We start from the raw sequence: 20,611 nt of genomic DNA, 5'->3' as shown, positions 1-20,611 counted from the left end.
GACTGACCCCAGTTATGCTAGGGGGGCCCCTAGCCCCATTCCGCAGCCGACCGGGGCTAGGGGCCCCCCTCCATGCCCGTTTTTATTCTTACTCCGCTGCACAATTATTTGCGCTTCAGGACCACCGGCCTCCTCAAATGGCCACCTGTGCACGGATTAATGAGCTTGGCCTGGCCCGATCATCCCTCTCCCCCACCTTTTCTGCCCCAGTGCCTTTCCCTTCCCCTTCTTCCCCAGTCCCCCTCAGCCCCTTCTTACCCCCCATTCGTCCCCTGTACCGTCACATCTATCAGCCTTCCTACTCAACACGAGGTCGGCCGTCAAACATCAGTTAGAACTGTTTGACTTTTTGGACTCTGTCAAGCCGGATTTATTATTCCTGACAGACATGGTTCCGCACTGACTCCCTCCCTAGCGTGTTAGTAGCCCTCCCCCCCCCCCTACTTTGTCCTCAGGGCCGACCGGCCGGAGGGCCGAATAGGCGGTGGGGTTGCCCTGATCGCCCGTGCGGGCCTTCACTTTCAAGTGCTTCCCTCCCCCGCTCTACCAGCGGCCGATTGCCTGGTCATACGCTCTACCTCCTTCCAGGTTCCCCTAACGTGTGTCCTTGTTTATCGTCCTCCCCAGTCCTGTCCCCGTTTCCTCCCCGCTATTTCGGACCTCTTGGGAACCCTTGTAATTAATAATTCCTCGGTCTTGCTCTCTACTGAGCTCCTCCTTAGCTTGAACTTTGTTTCCCAGGTCCACTCTCCCACTCATATTTGCGGCCACACCCTAGATCAAATTTGGACCCTCAATACCCTTGTTTCTGCCCCTATTGTCCAGCCTTGTACATGGTTGGACCATTTCTTGATTTCTTTTTTTTGGGATCTTAGAATTGACACTAGTTCTCCCTTCTCCAAACACACTTGGGCGAGAAATTGGAGCCGAGTGGACATTCCTGCCCTCTGCTCCTCTTTATCAGCTTCTGACCCTGACCTGGTTAGCCTTGCGTCATCTAGGTAACTGGACGCCTTGAATAGCTGGCTTCTGAGGGCCTGCGATCAAGTAGCCCCTCTGAAGCGCGTCACGGTCAAGCGCGCCCATGATGCATATAAATGGTTGTCTCCCGCCCTTAAGGCAAAAAAGCTGGCAGTGCGTCAAGCAGAGCGAGCTTGGAGGCGTGCTTATTGCCCTCTCTCCAAACTACGCTACACCTCTACCCTCAACGAATATAAAAGGGACATTCTCCTCGCAAAGAGATCTTACTTTTCAGGGAGAATCCTCGTTGCAGAGAACCAGTCAAAATAAATATTTGCCACAGTTCGGGAGTTGGCTTCTTCTGATAGGGCCTCCCCTAAAATTCCCCCCTCTCAACTTTTGTGCAACTCTCTCAATGACTTCTTTATTGAGAAAGTTGCACTCATCAAGGCCAAGATTCCGCCGCCCTCCCCTACCTTTTGTGAGCCTCCCCCTACCACGTCCAGCTTGACCCACTTACCCCTCCTGACAAGAGAAACTTTTTTCTCCCTACTGACCCGCGTCAAATCTGGATCGCCTGCGGACATCGCCCCGGCGCATGTCCTTCGCAAGATTTTCACTACTTGCCATCTTCCCCCCCCTCACTTTTTTGAATGACTCTCTTGAACAGGGTACCGTACCGGTCCCTCACAAAGCGGCTACCATTATCCCCATTTAAAAAAAGCCTGGGGCTGACCCCGCTTCTCCCTCCAACTATCGTCCCATTTCCCTTCTCCCTTTTCTGGCCAAAGTCCTTGAGGCCCATGTCACCCAGGTTCTTGGCGCCTTTGTGGAGGAGAGCGGGGGTCTTGCCTCCCGTCAAGCTGGCTTTCGACCCCGGCACTCCACCGAGAAGGTTGTCATCTCCGTGATGGATGAGCTTAGAGATGGGTTAGATACCAACACCCCCCAGGCCCTAGTACTTTTAGATCTCTCCACCGCCTTTGACACGATTGATAATTCCATCCTTCACACCCGTGTCAAGGCGGCGGGCATCGGGGGCCTGGCTCTGACCTGGATTAGCTCCTTTTTAAGGGATCGTACCCAGGCCGTTCATCTCGCCCAGTTCTCTGCCCTCCCTCAGCCGGTCCAGTGTGGTGTCCCTCAGGGCTCTTCTCTTTCTCCTTTATTATTTAATCTGTATATCTTTCCACTCATTTTTGCACTTCAGCAAATGGAGGTCACGTGTACAACTATGCCGATGACCTCCAACTTATTTTTCATCTTTCACACCCCCCAGCTGCTATCCTCAACTGTCAATCTGTCATGCTGTTCATCAGTGATTGGATGAACTGCAATCACCTTAAATTAAATCCGGACAAGACTGAACTTGTCGTCACTGCTAGCACTCCCAGTCCTTGGTCTCACAACTTTTGGCCTTCCTCCCTGGGCACTCCCCCCACGCCCTCTTCTTCAGTCAAAACACTTGGGATTTCACTCAACAAACACCCTTCTCCCCATTCTCAGATCAGCTCAGTTGTTTCTTCTTGTTTTTTTGCCGTACTCACCATAAGGAAAATCTCCAGTTTTTTTTCCTTCCCCGCCCTAAAACTGATCCTGATGGCAATGGTCCTTTCCCGGCTGGTCTACGGGAATATAGTGTATAATGGCGCCCCCGCTTATGCCATTCGCCGCCTTCAGCTAGTCCAAAATCAGGCTGCCCGCCTGATTTATGGGCTGCCCAGATTTCATCATACCACCCTCTACTTAAATCTCTACATTGGCTGCCAATTAAAGAACGGGCCCTCTTTAAGCTGGGCTGCACCACCTTTCAGGCCATGGCGGGGACTGCCCCAGCGTTCATCTCATCCGCCATCAACACTTATTGTCCCACCAGAAAACTTCGTTCCTCTACCAAATTCTTTCTTTCTGTTCCCCGGTTCAAAAAAAGCAAATCAGGGGGTTTGAAATTCGCTGTCCTAGCCCCTACCTTCTGGAATTCTCTCCCCCTCTACATTAGATCGATCCCCTCTTATCTTGAATTCCGTAGGGCTCTTAAAACTTTTATTTTTTCACGCGCCTTCCCTCCTTAGTAACTCCTCCGCTCTAGCCCTGGGTTAAGCATCCTCTAGCGCCATGAAACCGCCTGGTGTACGTGCGCTATATAAATTCATGTAAATTCAAAAAAAATGGAAGGCAGAGTTCCTCAAGTGGGTTGGCAGCGAGAGCTCTGTTCGCCTACAGCAAGCACACAGATCCCACAATGATAGGGCACTGGAGGCGGCGCGGGCATGGGAGGCACTGGTGTTAGAGCTTGGGTTGCTCGACACAGATATGGAATCGGATATGTCAATAGAGGAGGAACAGGTGCAGGGGCAGGAGTAGATGGTTTCCTATGATTTCAAGGGGCTTCACAGGAGGCTGGATCCTCGACGACAGGGCAAGCACCAGGGTCTTCGATGTGAAGGGAGAGACACTAGTACATGGACTATACACCAGAACAGTACACTACTCACGCACTTTAATTACCTCATGGTTTTGGCAGCAGGGGTGGGGGGGTGGGAACTGTTCTAGACGATTGGGGGGCCACGCATGGCGCACTGTTACATGCCTTGAACTAGGGTTGAATGTGGGTTATTGGTGGAGAGATCGGACCATGATGACGAACGATTCGAAAATTAATCCAAAATGTTGATCTATTATTTATGCACTGCACTGTTCTATCTCCAGATGTGTATTTGTACATTGATTGCTTGTGCTGGCCCACCTTGATGTCTTGTTTGTCTGTTTAAAACAATAAAAAGATTTAAAAAAAAAAAAAAAGAGCCAAGGTGACCGTGTGCTCATGACGAGCCGAGCTCGTCATAACGGCCGCAACGCTCACACGTTGGGCTAATTCCCCGCTGTGCTGAGCGTTCCAAAGAAACGGGTGTGGCCATGACGATCTCTAAAAAAGGCAGAGTTGTTAACTTTGGAGCTCTCATCTGCGTGTCATAAAAAAGATGTGTTCATCTCACACTTTGACATTACTGTCAGGGACGGCTCCTCCGTTAAGGCGGAGAAGCATCGCCCCACTAAATAATTGCCCCAAAAGATAGAAAAATAAAATCAAACACCCATCCCGAGCTGAACGTCAGGATGGGGGGGCGGGGCTTTCTGGTTTCTGCTGTTGCCAATAAAGCAGCAGAATGCAGCAATAGGCAGGGCACTTAGGTTTAAAGTGTGCATGTCTTTTTGGCCGCCTCTCTTCTTGCGACTGCCAGACATGTGCAGTTCAAACCTCTCTAACCCAGCTTCCTTAAGACAGCTGGGTTAGAGACAGCATAGGGCTCCAGTATCCTCAGGAGCGGTGAGAGAGGCAGCTCCCTCCAATCCTGGTGCGTCTCTCATGCAGCTTTAGAGCAGCACAAGGATTAGGTTTGTGCAGTTTCCTGGAGCCAGCCTGCCCGCCAGGAGAGAAGACCTGAGCGACGAGGAGGACATCACGCCAAGAAGAAGGTAAGTGGAATGATTTTTTAATGTCTTTTTTTATTTTTGTCCCCCCCCCCCACCCACAACCCTCCCTATATGCCAGCTACCCCTGATCACTGTTACGTCCCTGTGTGGATATAGGTTGAGTAACTGAGTTTGGCTCCACTTTTGTGTCAGCTGTATTTCAACAAACACCCACTCACTTTATGGAGATATTTGATGTTCTGGGTTTCTAGGATGGCTTGTAAGGGAAATTGAAGAAATTCATACTGAAAAATGAATGGTGCATTATAAAGATTCTGGGATTATTGTTTAAGGATAAAACAGAAGAAATGGCAAATAAACGTCAGGAGAGTGACATACTTGAGAGACGTTCTGTGGTTCCTAAAAAGGAACTTAGGGCAACTGTGTTAAGTAAGCTAGTGCTCAGGAATAAGGACCAATTAAGATAGTTCTTAGGTCTAAACGAGTATTTTTCTAAATGGGTTCAACATTTCTCAGACAACGTAAATGTCTATCAAGAGTATTAAAACTGTGGCAAACTGGAATGGGCATGTAAATGTTGTGTGTAATACTTCATAACATAAAAACAGTGTTAATATGATGCATGTTTACATATGAAACACTTTCATAATGTGGAAGCTATCGCCGGTGAACAGGGGAGTTCTCCTTCTTCGGATCCGGAAGTGAGCTGAAGTAACCACAAAAGCTTCAAAAAAAGAAAAGGTGGAAAGAGTAGTACCTGCATGTTTCAAAGAGTGTACTTTCACAAATATCAAAGTTTAGTCAATAGCTTTCTTATTTACTTATGACTTCAAACATAAAGTTGGCAGCGCCCCAAAGGCATTTCTAAATTCTCTCTGGAGAGACAGAAGGTTGGTAGGGTATGTCAGTGTCTCCCATGGCCAGTTCCAGGCCAACTGGTCAGCTCTCTTTTAAACCCATTTCTCTCCAAAATCCCCTCTAGACCTTCCAACTCTCTTGTAGGGATGTAGTAGCACTTTTGTTTAGCGTGTGTATGTTGACTCCTGACACTTTAAGCAGTTACTGGCTCTCAGTTCCTGTCTCGCGTCTCTCCTGGGACCTTGCTGTTGGGTACTTAATAGAAGATCATAATACTGAGATTTTTGACCACATGGCAAGGGTTGGACTACGCTAGCATCCTTCATAAACCCATAACGACAGTGATAACACCTGCTTGGCACCAAGCAAGGGGTATGAGCTCCACAGCTTGGCCAGTATTGGTATCTGAGCCCACAAGGACAGCAGTAAAAACCATCAGATTATATGCCAGCTATGCCATTTCCACATTATGGTTGGTGGGACTGTTGAAAATGTATCTTTTTAAGGTTGGGATGGTTGATTAACACAATAACTCTGGAATATATATAGAATGCAGGGTTCTTCCAGTGTCACTTGCAGTAACACACATTTAGGTCTCCACTAGCCCACACAGAATTTTAAAATATTTTAGTGCTTACAGGTCAAGAGACATGGTGCACTGCACATTAGCAGACTAATATGTGAGAATGCATTTAAATACATTTGTACTGAAAATCTGATATCATTCTGTCTTCCATTGAGATAGAGATACATATATAAAACTCACAAAAATAAGGCTGGTGAAAGTGGTGTGGAAATTCTGAGATTGGGTGGCGCAAGCCAAAAGATCATAGAATACAGTGAACGAGAAAATACTTGTAACTTACCTGGGTTTTCAACTTGTGTTTTCAGCTGTACGAGATGCATCTTACAGGAATCTAAATTCGTCTTAAGAAACAAGAAGGTCCTTTCCCTAGACGTGGCTTCAGCAATAAAACATGTCTATGCAGGAGATTTGGGCCATGTTGTGATATTTCAGAGTCTAACAGGTATTGGTGGAAAAGTATGAATTCTAAGGTTTTACACCTAGTAAGATGTATTGAATGTTTTTGTGACGTCAAGCCCTCCTTTTCAATTGCTGGTTGTTCCTGACCAAGTATTAGGAAAATTGTTCCTGACAAACATCTGTATTTGGAGGTGAACAGAGGAATGCGAAGGTTATCAAGGGGCTTGGATTGCAGGCACTACTTAATATCAGTGAAATAAGAACAAGCCGCACTCCTTGCCCTAATTTTGGCATTACTTTTTTGTATATACCGGTTTTCAAGCAGGCAGAGAGATGTTCCTTTTTCTTTTGTTTCGTCTGTAATGTGATGCCTGGCTTACCTCCTTGTAATGTGATGTGTATTGACTGGTGCTCCACTTGGATAGTCTTGTCTCATGCCTCCCCCTCTTTCTTTCTGCAGCTGATCCGAGGACGTAGAGGCAACAAGAAACAGTGGCACTCTAAATTTCCTATTGCCCTTGAGGGAAAAGCTTCTTATGATTGAAATGTATAAAGACGAACACTAGGCACCATCACCTGCCCTTATGTTGACATTCCTTTAGTGTTTGCTTCTGGTTTCAACTGATAGTAGTCCTTTTTTTGTTTTGGCTAACTTTTCGGGCATGACCTCTTCTGGGACATGTGATGTGCCTGGAGAATGGCCTCCGCTGTTGCTTCATAAGATCAAATTCCCTTATACAGCTTTCTAGGTCCTCCTACCAGAGAGACAAGCCCAAGCATTGTGGAAAATAGGAGAGACATTGTAGGAGTTCAATCCTTTTGAACCTGTTATGTCAAGGAAGGATTTAGGTCCAGCCCACCTGCCCCTGACTCTCCGTCCCCTTAGAGACTGCCACAGTAGGCTACTGTGAGAAGGGGAGCCACGGAAGACCACAATACTTGGGACTGCCACAATCAGGATCCTTCGCGCAGAGGGGACGGACACAGGAGGAAGCGGGAGAGACGCGAATCAGGCAGCAACAACGTACCTTTCCTCTCTCCTTGCAGAGCGGCTCCGTAGCACAAGGAGGAGGAGCTGACCCCGGAAATGCTCAAGACGGACCAATGAAACGGAGGCCAGGACAGGAAGAGGCGTTCTTGACCGGCTTGAAGGAGGAACGGAGGACGCGGAGTGAAGAGCGGGACGCGGACACAGAAGAACGGGACGAGGAACCGAGTAAGGAAGAGAGAAGAGAAACCAGCCAGCGTGACCAGGAGACAGAGGAGCCCGACGACCACTGGACGGAAGAGTGGTGGATTCCAACGGAGGACGCTGGAGAGCGGCCGTGACTCAGGAGAGTTACGGCGGGGCCATGTAAGTGATTCGTACTTGGGAAAGTGTTGCCAAGGGGAGCGGTAGGAGGGAGGACGGTGGTGCATGAAACAGGGGGAACACGTACTGGTGAAATTGTGCATAGCCTTACCTGATATATATTTTAAACCCTGTGCTGGAGTATGAAGTCTTGACAACCCGGCCCCGACAAGGTCTATCATTACATACTAGCCATATTGAAACCCCTTCCTTACCTCACAGTCCATAGCCCGTGAGCACTACTGGGTGTAGGTGATGGGTATAATTCTATGACACCGTGACCTGACAGGCTCCTATTTTTCTTTTGGGCGAGCCTCCGGGGAAGTGACACCACGGACGACTACGAAGATCACTCTATCCATCCCCAACCTGAGGAGGGAGGAACGGCCGGGCCACTGCGACTAGCCACCTTGAGAGCGGGAATATCCATCCAGAGAAAGAGACTCGTGATAGCCTTGTTAAACTGGCACCTGTGTCTACTGATAATAAAACTACCTCTGTTCGAAAGTATATCCAGCCTCCACGTCTGTATATCCGCCCTGCACTCCCACAGATACACCTCCAACAGCTGAGCCCTACAGTCTTTCTTAAGAGCATAGTTCCATAATAATCTGGTAGCTAGGAGACAGCCTTACATGCGAGTCAGTTTAGCCTCTGATGGACACACAGACTCAACATTTCGTGGATGAGAAGCAGCTGTTCCAGAGGCTTGGGTCCCACAGTCCTTGTCAGGGCCCCCCGGCAAAAACCATAGCTCACTTGGGGTTTCCCCAAAGGTTGTACCATACACTGGGTTACATCTCTGTCACTCATGGGTGAACCCCACACATACTCATATCAGACTGCCAGTCAGTTGGTCACATCCTTTCCTGGGTTGACCGACTCTCTATCATTAGTTAGAGAAGTTAAAAGCATATTAATGTTGGAAGCCATGTCGCACTGGGTGGCACCTCTGCTGCTCCACCTTGGCCGATAGACATCAATCTCGCAACTTGATTCTGGGCAGCTGTGGGATGCCCACAGGATTTCTTGTTGAAATTCTGAAGCTTATATTGCTCTTGTTCAGACCGTAGCTATGACTTCCAAATTATATTGCACCGTACTGCTCTGAGGTGAACCTCACAACAAAATGAAGGGTCCTACTTGGGCCAAGCTACAAACCAATACCCCACCAACCAAACTTAAACATCTGGATAACTTCCAATCCAAGCTCTCAAAGGTGTTCAGTATATTCGAGGTTAATGCTTAAATGGATCCACAAATTTGTCAAAAAAACAATTAGGGCACAACTGCAAACCTCACGTATGACCCAGATAACCTCCCATACAGACAACTCAGCAAATAAACACTCTAACAACCTGCACAACTCCCACCCATACGTGCTTCAGAGCTTCATCATTGGTAGGAAGTGCTATATAAATGCTTAAAATACAATTCATTGTAATTGACCCTAGCCACAGACCAGCTCACAATCAATACAGCTGCAATTGTTTTATTACTTCTTTTTCGATTAGTTCTGCCCACACATCTCATATAGCTATTACTTTAAGAAGTTAAAATACTAATTTGGTAAAAACACACTAAACATCCTCACATTCAGGATATTACCACAAACACATAACACACTTTAAATACACCATTATCTGGGTTTTATTAGATATCAAGTAACACTCTCCTCTCAAAACATGACACATCATCATTCGGGTGGCACTTTTAAATGCATATTATTCAGATAGGAATGGCCCTTGCATGGCAATTGAACGAGTACTCCTGCACTGATAGCCTGACTGATTATGAAACTGATATCCTACTTTTTATTCTGCCATGGCATCACACTAATCTAAAATGTTTTCAGAGGCCTTGACCTGTACCTGGTAATCAGAGGTCCAAACCCTGCTCTGTGGCTTCGATGGGTGCACCCAGTGTGTCTTCATGTTGGATATTAGACCATTGTAAGTGCACTGAGTTGATCATAAAGTGGTGGTGGCAGTGTACCAGATATTGTGAACCTTCAGTGTAACCAGATCCTCATCTCTGTTTCAGAGAGTGCAGTCTACCCCTCTAGCGTAAAGTTCCCCTATTATGTAAACCCCAGAAACTTGCGCTCACATTCTGGTTGCGCATTGAGTGCGTGTATGTGTAATGAGTGTGCAGCACATGCATGGCAGAAGGACTCTGTGTGTGGCATGAGTCTGAGTACTGGGACCAGTGTGGACATTTTTGGATGCCCCAGCGATATTATGGCACAAGAAAGAGGAGGGTTACAGCTTCCCCTGAAAGTGAGTATATTGTCTGCATTGGGTGGATATTCACACACTTGAGTCAGGGAGGATGAAGCCAGGTGCAGAGATTTCACACTACACTGGGTCCTTTTGTTGGGAACTCCTGCTTGCAGCCAGAACCATTGCTACCTGCGGTGAATGTCGTAATCTTGCACAAAGACTGTGTCTAAGGAACAGCCAGAAAATGACATCTGAAATGGAACCAACCCAAACCGTTTACAGAACCAAAGATAGACATAGACAGTGGATCCACATCTCCCGTCTGGAAAATGTGCATAAACGTGGGACCCATTTGTCTCCCTGGGCTGCATTACTGGGACTTGTGGAGGAAATGAGAGATCTACAGTCCGAGAGGCTTCTTGTGGGGGTGGCCTGTTTATGAGCCAAGAGAGATGTGGCACAACTATGGAAGCAGCCTTCGCCTCCCTCACTGCAGCTGTGGCGAACATGAGTCGATTACTGTGCACAGCAGGAAAAGCCGATCTATGAGCCAGATGGATGCCCCCAGAAATACAATAAAGTGTGGGGGAAGTGATGGTCCTATTATTATTTGTCCTCATGAACAGATTGATTTTTGATGGATCGTTTTATGTACTGTTAGGACTCTGAATGCTCAGCTTTTTCTGCCGGTAATGTTGGATGGTGCTGCTTAATAAACTAAATAAACTTGGTTATCAAAAAAACGTGAGAGCCAACCCATACCACTTGATCACAGTTTCAAGATCTTCTTCACCAGGGAATGCAGAACCACATGGAGTACTCAAAGAGTTGCTGTGTGACCAGGGCAACAATATGTAAGTCAGTCTCCCAGAGATGAGGACATTATTTGAAGTCTGCACATCTTGTTGGAGAAGATGAAGGTTTGCCTAGCACCCAGGAGCCTGCCTGCTAGCTCAAAGAGGGGTGGAGAGTGCCTCGCCTGCAGATGGAGAGACCGTCGAGGGGGAGAAGCCAGCTGTGTTCTTCGTGTAAGGAGCACTTAGAATTTGCTGACTGTTCTTGATAGAAAAGCTGGAGCTTAACCTGTGTCATCAGGAGTTTCTCAGTGTCCCATTACGGCCCCCACAAAGGACCGAGCATCAAACTGGTGCCAAGAAGACATCCAGTACTGTCAGGCACCCCTGCAATGCCCTACGGTTTGCTGCTACAGCCCCCCTATCCCCCTCAGCGAATCTGGAGAAGAAGCTGCAATCGTTGTCGAAGCCAGGGTCTTTTAATTTGGTCATGTGTTTACATTTGTGACTTGTAGAGCACATGTTCACCCAGAAGGGCTTCTTGGCATTGACTAACAAATGCAACTGAGCCCCATTGAATTCTTATATTATGTTTTATTGTGATAATAAAGCACTTTCTATTTCACAAACCAAGCACCGCTTTGGACAACCAAACATTAAGTCAGTTGTTTGACTGCTAAGTTCTGAGCTCTTGCACCGCACACAATCTCCCTTAGACACCTGGAGTGCTCACCCTTGCTACTCTGAGTGAAGTGTGGAAATGGTGTACTTGGCCCAGTAGTTCAGAGCCATAGTAACATCAACCCCCGATACCAGTGGCAAAAAACCTCAAGCCCCACGGTTGAGGCCTAGTAGCTATGGCTCCCCAAATATGCTCTGACAGTTATATGCACACGGTACGTTTACGCTTAGTCCTTTTGGTGCAAAACACAGCATCATGGCCACATAGTTGAAAATGAGCTACCAAATAAACAGCACTGTCAAGCACCACACCAATACACACCCTAGAAACACTCTGATACAACCAGTACAAATATACCATACTCTCATGCGCACAACATGCATCATAACAACCTAGATGGGACTGTGACACACTTCACTCCTCCTACTGAACTGACAACAGATCACCCAATCCAGACTGAAAACAGAAAGGTCTGTTGGCACAACCACCCAAATTTAAGAGACAAAAATAATAGTCTAAAACTGAATTTTTCCATTTCTCATGGATTTGCATTCAAGGCAGACAAAGCATAACTCCAATTTATATCGGAAGAAACAGTAATGAAATTGAAAGTAAATGACTAGAGTAACTGAGAATACTATTGTGTAGCCTTTGTAATTTAATTTAGACCACCTTTAAAGTCTGTTACTCAAAAAAGGTTTCATTCGGAAAAACACAAGTTAAAGGACCCCCATAAAAAGTGCTTAGAGTATTAGAATTATGTTGACATTGGAGACATTTCTCTTGTTCAGAGTTTTCCAAGAAAGATAAACCATACATGAGGTAATTAAGGTAGCCTATGTAAGTCATAGAAGAATGCCTCAATAATGGTCTGGAAGGTCTGGGGTAGGACTAGATTAGAATTTATTTTTCAGTAAAGGACTACCTGTTTAACCTTTGCGTTTGCTTGATTAACACTTCTAACTTTCAACATAAAGGAGTACTCCAAGACACACCAAAATGTTTATGTAATCTCCATAGTACTGACACAGGCAATGAGATAAATGGCCTGGCCACGATTGTGAATAGTCAAAGCATGTCCTATCTCTAAACTACTGCAAAGAGACAAAGTTAAAAGTAATTGACTGCAAAAAGGAAAGTATTTCCAGCACAGCATAACTACATTTCTTTTGTATAAGCATGAACAAAGGATTTCGATTTAGAAATAAGGCTGTTATCCACTAGGCCCATCAAATTTCAGGGGGATGGATTAACTACATATTTGGACACTGCCAACCACAACATCAACTTTTAAAACAGGCTACCTCTTGGACGTCATCCGGATTTCGTCTTGAAACAATCTGAAAAAAGAAAAGAAAAGTAGTTAACAGATACAAACTAAAAACAGCAAAGAGACGGGAGAGCACAAATAGAACATGTTTTTATAAGTGTTTACTTTTCTGACACATAGAAGAAGCACTTCTGATTAGAATGACGAAAAAGAGGCACACAGATCAACTGCAGGAGATATAGAAACAGAGAAAATCCAACCTGTAAATTTAATGAATTAACTGCAACATTTGGAATCAGTTTTACTGCCACAACTGTGTAAATGCCATTAAAGATGTCAGATATTTCAGCAACTTGGAAACATCCTAAACTTAACATTTTAAGACATTTACACCAAAATAAGTCACCCAAAACACTGATGTTTGGTACGAGCCAATGCATTCTCTGTTTTGGACTCTTCGCTTCTAGAGTTTGTGACTCCGCCATAAACTTTTTGGATAAACTGAAAGGAAAGGAGTTGCGAGCCCAACAATTTGTATTTATAAGGACACTCAGATAGAACGTTCTTCAGGAGAAGTTTTGAGAACCCTACATGTCCCTAATTGTCACCTAAAAACCGGGAGATTCTGTTAGCATTCAATACAGAAACCTCCTTAAGAAGGCACCAACAATATTATGTGCAGACAGCCAATAACCAATCACACGTATCAAGGTCTCTACGGTGGAAACGATCTATTACCCACCACGGTGAGAATTACACTTTATCACCAAGTGGTAATCCCCAGGCTGGGAAACAATAAATTTACATACACCATGGGACTGCTTTAGCTTAGGGCCTTAGTGTTCTATTGAAATCATAAATGTTATCACAATATCAGTATATTCATTTTAACACACATACAATTTGTGATTTAAAAAAAAAAGAATGATCTTTTTTCACCACACATTTTTTTAAGTAAGGCACAACTAAGCTATCGAAGTTATGCTAGAGTCAGATGAGACTAAGATGTCCTCCTGATTTCCTCAGAGGTGCTTCCTGGAATTGTAACTGTGATCATACAGATATAATAGCCTTTATTCTAAAAGCAATACAAAATCACAACCCTAATGCCCCTGATGAATGGCATAACATGATATAGTACAGAGTTTACTAGATGTTCTATTGCTGGAAAAAGTACACATGAACTGAGAAATGCAAACAACACATTTCTCTGGAGGACATAAAACAATGTAATGAGTTATCAATTCCCAAGACATGCTAATTGTGTCACTTAGACTCCGCACACAAAATTCACAATCATCATACTGGAAGGGAAGCAGTCGCATGAAGTGCATCATGTTGGTAAAAAGGGAGGCACAATGGGCCATAAGGGACCTAACACAAAAGGACGATTGCTGAAAGAAGAGAAGGCATTCAATATGCTATTGTAGCTATATCTGTTTGGGATGCTTTCTAGGGCACCAAAGGGACATGAAAGAAAGATGGTGACAGACTATGATGTTATGTTATGTTATGTTATTGCGACTTATAGAGCGCTACAGCTGCTCTAGCAAAGGGTGCGTCCCGGCGCTGATACCAAGAAAAGACAGACACAAGCAGATGGAAAGGACAAAGACTTTGGTGCAGGGAAAAGGTGAGTCTTGATGGCCTTCCTGAATTCAGAATAATTACTAAGGCCACGGATATGCGCAGGAAGTGCGTTCCAAAGGATGGACCCTCTACTACGAAAAGAGCGGCCACAAGCACAAACTCTTCGTGTCTTGGGGACCACCACCAAGTGCTGACCCTGTGAGCGGAGATGTTGTGAGGGGACATATGGCAAGAGAAGATTAGCCAAAATAGAGGGGGTGGTCAGTTTCAAGGCTTTAAAGGAGATACATAAGGCTTTGAATTCAATACGCCTGGCCACAGGCAACCAGTGAAGACGGCGAATGGCCTCGGACACCAAACAAGACCTACGCAAACCTAGAACAGTTCTTGCGGGCGCATTCTGTGCCCTTTGAAGCCTCAAAACCTCCGTCTTATTGGACCCCAGATATAAAAAACAGGCATAATCAAGTGTAGACAATACAGATGCCTGAATGATAACCTTCCAAAAAGTGGGGGTGGTGATGGACAGAGTATCTGAATTAAACAGAACACTCGTACCCAGTCAAAAGATCAGGGCTTGATCCATCACCCTTTTTAGCTCACTGCACCATCCCAGCTCAGAACCTGGCTATATGCAAATTAGTCTGTCCCTGGCCCAGTGCATCATGGGAACAGGGCAGACCAAACTACCACGCCAATTCTTTACTGGAAAGGAAACAAGCTTCCGGGGACCGGTTTCTGGCATTGCAGCCGTCTTCGGCCCGGCTTGCTTGAATCCTGATGGTGCAGTGAGCAAGGGACTCACATCTGAGTATTCCCTGCCACACTTGTGGTGGCTAAAACGATTCAAAAAGTGGGGGTGGTGATGGACAGAGTATCTGAATTAAAGTGTCCCAAAACCAGCTTCCAAGCGACCATCCTTCTTGCTCCTGGTGAACCTCTGAGGATAGTCTGTGGAGGTGTTCGATTGCTTTGTAGACTGAAGGCGAGTTATCTGGCACGTAGGTGCAACAGCTGGAGCCGATGATGCGGCATGCTCCTCCACGGTCGGCCAGAACCACATCTAGAACAAGGCGGTTTTGAAGAGCCACCAGGCGGACTGCCTGAAGCTCAGCCGTGTTGTTAGCGAGGATGCCAGCCGTGATGTTAATGGTTGTTTCTACTGCCTGAGTCAGGTGTCGGATAGCGCGGCTATTTGCCATTGGGCCCCACAGAGGAACAAGTCCCTTCACCGCATCCAGGAACTGTGCTCCGGTGGAGTCGGCTTGTCCAATGTCTCCGGCGCGCTTTTGCCGGTGATGGTAGGCTGGGGCCACATACGTGGGGGGAAGAATGAAGGCAATGTAGCACGTACCCCTCCAACCTTTCGGGAGCCAAGTGTAACCTTTGGTGCCACAAACAAAGTACATATTCGGAGAAGCAACAAAGGAGGGGGGATCAACTGAGACCAATGTTCTGGTGATGTGGCAGGAACTGTGACCCACCAGCTGTGTTCCCTGGCCTTCGAGGCACACGAGACCGGTGACATTGATGACAGACAGGGCCACAGTCAGAGTGGCAGCCGTTCGCTTCCGCAGGTAGGAGAAGGTGGGTCTAGCTGGATTGTGGAGCACTTGCATTTCAACTCGTTCTTTGGCAGGGATGTTCATATGGAAGGCGGAACCTGAGGTCACAGGACAAAAGGGGGCAGACGTCCTTCCTGTTTTGTTCAGCCAGAACCCATAGTAGAAGTGTGACACTGTTTGACCAGAAGCGGCGTTGTCCTTGTGGCTTTCCTGCAAGAGGATCAACCAGGCGAGGCAGGAGCCGTGAACTGAGAAAGGAGAAGGGATGAAGGGGATGGAGTGTCCAGTGGCATGCGGGAGCAACCCGCAGATCCAGCAGTTCGTGGCATTTGCAGCAAGGTTGTCTTGGTGCAATAGTTGCACGAAGGAATTGTTCCAGAACTCCTTACGCCTTTCTCGGAGCTGAGGCGAAAGGGAGATCAGGTGGTGCTCTTTCATGGTGGTTGGCTGTGCAGTGGTCGGCAATATCTGATGAGCGGGTGTGCTTTCCTCCAAGATCCAGAAGGAAGTCATGAGGAGGAGGCAAAGGAGGAAGACAATGAAGAAGGCGATTGTCTTTGATTTGTGCAAATTGTCAGCCTTTGGGTTCCTGTAGTGGGTATTTCCGGTTGCTTCCATCATCTTCTTATCTGGCGCTTCCATCATCTTCAAGGTGCTCGGTAATGGGCAGAACCACAGACTTTGTTTAGCTTCTCTCCGGGTAACCCTTGGTTGTTTTAGGCCACCGTTCTGAGATTTTAACTTAGTCCGTGGTCTACTTAGCCGAAGCTCCCTCCTTTTTGACGCAGGAAATACCCTTCCCGGGATGGCACAGTGGGATCAGAGAATTCTGCAAGTTCAAGTGCCTCGGTATCAGGATAGCAGTTCAGTGATGGCCGGTCTTTGTTCAGGAGCTCTTCTTGGGTGTCGACGTTTTCTGTCGTGGCCAGGGTCGAGGAGACCTTCTTGCAGTGGTGTGCGTGCAGCCAGTGCCTTTTCCCCTCTACTCGAAGAGCCGTCCGAGTGGTGATCAGTACTTGCCAGGGGCCCGTCCACCGGGGTTCCAGACTCTTTGCCCGTTGAAAATTCCGGACTAAAACATAGTCTCCCGGTTGGATATCGTGACCGGGACCCCTGGAAGCATCGGGGATGGCCTGCTGCACCTGTTGATGAATGACAGACAACGTTTTAGTTAATTTGTATAAATAATCTGACAGCAGGACGTCGGGGACATTGTGAATGGAGGTCGGTTTGGGGGCAGTCCAGAGGTTCATTGGTCGCCCAAACACAACCTCGTAGGGGGTCAAGTGGTGCTTAGTGGGAGTGGAGCGCATCGATAGCAATGCCAGTGGGAGGGCATCTGGCCACTTAAGTCCTGTGGTGGCCACTATTTTTGACAGTTTCAGTTTCAGTGTAGCATTGTGTCGCTCAACTAGGCCAGCGGATTGGGGGTGGAAGACCGCATGAAACCTCTGCTTTACCCCCAGCCCCTTCAAGATTAGTTGGATAACTTCAGCTATGAAGTGGGGGCCATTGTCGCTCCATAAAATTCGACAAAGGCCGTAGCGAGGGAAAAACTCTTTCAGTAGTACTTTGGCAGTAGTCATGGCAGTGTTATCACGGGTTGGATAGGCTTCCACCCATTTGCTGAAGGCACATACAATGACTAATACGTACTTCAAGCCTTGGCATCTCTCCAGCTGGATGTAATCCATCTGGAGGACCTCAAAGGGGTGGTCGGGGATCCCAAACCCTCCCCGGGGTACCACAGTTCCTTTCCCGGGGTTGTGTTGTAGGCAGATAAGGCACTGCTGGACCAGGCGTTTGGCTGAGTCGGGGATTTTGGTTGTTGTGCCAGACTTTGGAAATGAGTTCAATCATGGGGGCAGAACCTATGTGTGCAGGGGAGTGTGCCATAGTCAGTATGGGAATCAAGTATGAGTCAGGCAGCAACCACTTGTTTGTGTCTTTTATCCGCCAGCAGCCTTCATCGTCCTTTAGACCCACCCGTGCCCACTCAGTCAGTTCGTGAGGTGTGCTGGCCGACTGGATGTCCCTAATCGTTTCCCTAGCGTCAGTCCATTTTTCTGCTTGTGACCTGGTCACATTCATGCGTGTCGTCGTCCTATTCTCAGCTGTGGTTCGGGCAGTGATGTCGGCCAGTGCATTTCCCTGTCCAACTAAGTCCGTCACCTTCCTGTGTGCCTGGCATTTGATCACTGCTAATCGTTTGGGGAGGAGAACTGCTTCAATCAGGGCGGAGACTAGATCTCCGTGAAGGATGGGCGTGCCGTGGGACGTCAGGAATCCCCTTTCCCTCCACAAGAGCCCAAAATGATGAACCACCCCGAAGGCATACTGGCTGTCCGTGTAAATGTTCGCCTTGGTTCCTGCTGCTATGATACATGCTCGTGTGAGGGCAATTAGCTCTGCCGCCTGTGCGGATCGTTGCGTGATGCGGGCTGTTTCAACTACTGTTCGGGCTGTCGTCACCGCATAGGCAGCTGAAGTGGTGCCGTCTGGGAGTTTGATACAAGAGCCGTCTACCGATAGTTCTCCATCAGGGTCTGTAAAAGCAATGTCTCGGAGGTCAATTCTACTCCTGGTCTGTTCGTCCGTGAGGGTCACACAGTCGTGTATAGGGGGCACATCGGGGTCATTTTTAGGCAAGGGCAACAGTGTAGCAGGATTCAAAGTCGTGCATCTCTTCAGAGTGATGTGGGGTGCAAGTAGAGTCAATTCGTACCCCGTCAGTCGTGCACTAGTCAGGTGTTGAGTCTTGGTCTGGTTCAAAAGGGTGTCAACTGCGTGGGGTACTAACACCGTGAGAGAGTTTGAAAGTACAATTCCCTCACTCTGACGGATAGAGACAGCAGCGGCGGCTACTGCTCGAAGGCAGGCAGGTAAAGCTCTGGCGACTGGGTCAAGAGTGGCAGAGAAGTAGGCACAAGGGCGTTGTTTGGAGCCAATGGGCTGAGTTAGAACAGACAATGCGCATCCCTCCCTTTCGTGAGTGAAGAGGGAGAAGGGCTTGGAGTAATCTGGTGTTCCTAGGATGGGTGCCGAGCAAAGGGCATCCCACAATTCCTTAAAGGACGCTTGGCATTCGGGGGTCCAAGGGAGTGGGAAGGGAACATCTTTGGCCAACAGGGAAAGTAGGGGTTTTATAATGAGACTGAAATTTGGTAACCATTGTCGGCAAAAAGAGGTCTACCAAGAATGGAGACTTTGTACCCAGGACCTTAGCGGTGACGTAAGGACCTTGCGGGTCAACACAGAGCTCGACTGGATCCCTCCCTTGCCCCTGGCAGTCCTATGCGAAGTCGGGAGTGTTCTCACTGTCAGATAGTTGGTACTGGTTCTGTCGGGGACGGTCAAATGTGTTCGATCTTCCTGGTCTGTCGCTGTCGTTTGTGTACCCCCGCCCCTGCCCTCTAGTCCTGGGGCCATTCGTCATGTCCCTCGTTTCTTTATTTTTAATTAGTTCCAGAAGAACCGGACATTGAGACTTCCAATGCCCGAATCCTTTGCAAAATGCACACTGATTATCTTCTATGTTCCTACGTCCAGAGTAGGGAGTGGGTGTGCGGTCCTTTGGGGGTGGATTTCTAGGGGCGATTGATTGGTAGCTCCCCCTGTGTAGTTCTTTCCCGACTGCCACCCCTTGTATCTGGGCTATCATCACCCTTTCTTTCAAATCTTTCTTCTTTCTCTCGGTTGCCCTATCATTCTCATTCTTTTGGTGTTCGTAGTACTGAGCCATTTGGAGGATAGCGGCGGGTTTGGAGGCCCCCCAACTACTCTCGCTCGTTTGTAACTTTTGGGAAACCTCTCGTGACAGACCCTTTACGTAGTTTTGCACAAATAGGTGTTGTCCGGTTGCGGTGGTCATGTCTTGGCCACTGTAGTCGGAGAACACCGTTTCAAATCGGGAGAAGTATTGAGATCCAGCTCAGCTTTCCTGGCTACCGTTAATAGAACTAAACGGGCAAGATGGGGGGGACGCTCCTTCTCTTGGAATGCCGCCAAGGCCTGGAACTCCCTGCCTGACACCCTTCGTGGCGAGCCTAATCTACTGAAGTTCCGCAAGGAACTGAAAACGCTCCTCTTCACCTAATCTGGCTCTGTGACCTCTCCTGATTCAAACAATATAGCGCTACGAGGCCTCCGGGTAGAATGCGCTTAACAAAACTCCATTAATAATAATAATAATAATAATAATAATAATAATAATAATAAGGCCCACCAATGAACGGACTTGCTTCTGTGTTTTTGGGATGGGGGTGTCTAGGATGGTTTGGATTCGGTCGGGCGTAAGTTTCCTCCCTTCTTTGGACAAGAGATGGCCTAGGTATGTCACTCGAGGCTGGCAGAACTGCAGTTTCTTTTTGGAGACTTTGTGGCCATTCTCCGCAAGAAAGTGCAAGAGTTGGATAGTGGCCGTGATTGCAAGTGGAGTGGTGTCGGCCGCCAAAAGGATATCATCGACATATTGGATCAACACCACTCCATCTGGTAGCTGGACGGCGTCCAGCTGTCTTTTGAGGGCCTGGCTGTAAATGCTGGGACTTTCAGTGTAGCCCTGTGGAGCTCTACAAAATCGGTACGAACGGTTTTTTAAGGTGAAGCCGAAGAGATAACGGCTGTCTGGATGGATGGGGATAGAGAAAAATGCATTCTTGAGATCAATAACGGTGAAGGTGGTGGCAGTGGACGGGATGAGGGTCAGAATGGTGGTGATGTCTGAGACTACGGGGTACTGTGGCACCACCACTTTGTTGACTTCTCGCAGGTCGATGATGAAGCGGTACGCTTTCTCATCTCCCTCACCTTGCTTCTTAACAATGGGTAGGATAGGGCTGTTGCAGACATTACTAACCACTTCCTCTACCACTCCTGCATCTACCAGGGACTGAATAA

General features: G+C 47.4%; 1 protein-coding gene across 2 annotated transcripts in view; it reads right to left on the bottom strand.

Moving 5' to 3' along the window:
* RPS6KC1 (ribosomal protein S6 kinase C1) overlaps positions 1–20,611 on the bottom strand; it is a 479,581-nt gene that overhangs the window by 430,771 nt on the left and 28,199 nt on the right. For both annotated transcript variants that reach the window (XM_078649767.1, XM_078649766.1), the window contains exon 2: positions 12,592–12,627. In XM_078649767.1, coding sequence (XP_078505893.1) covers positions 12,592–12,627 — 36 coding nt within the window. The remainder of the gene's footprint in view (positions 1–12,591; positions 12,628–20,611) is intronic.

The sequence above is a fragment of the Lissotriton helveticus genome, chromosome 6 (genome assembly GCF_964261635.1).
Source record: "Lissotriton helveticus chromosome 6, aLisHel1.1, whole genome shotgun sequence".
Taxonomy (NCBI): Eukaryota; Metazoa; Chordata; class Amphibia; order Caudata; family Salamandridae; genus Lissotriton; species Lissotriton helveticus.
The sequence above is the reverse complement of the archived record's forward strand: the minus strand, read 5'-3'. Positions and strand labels throughout refer to the sequence as shown.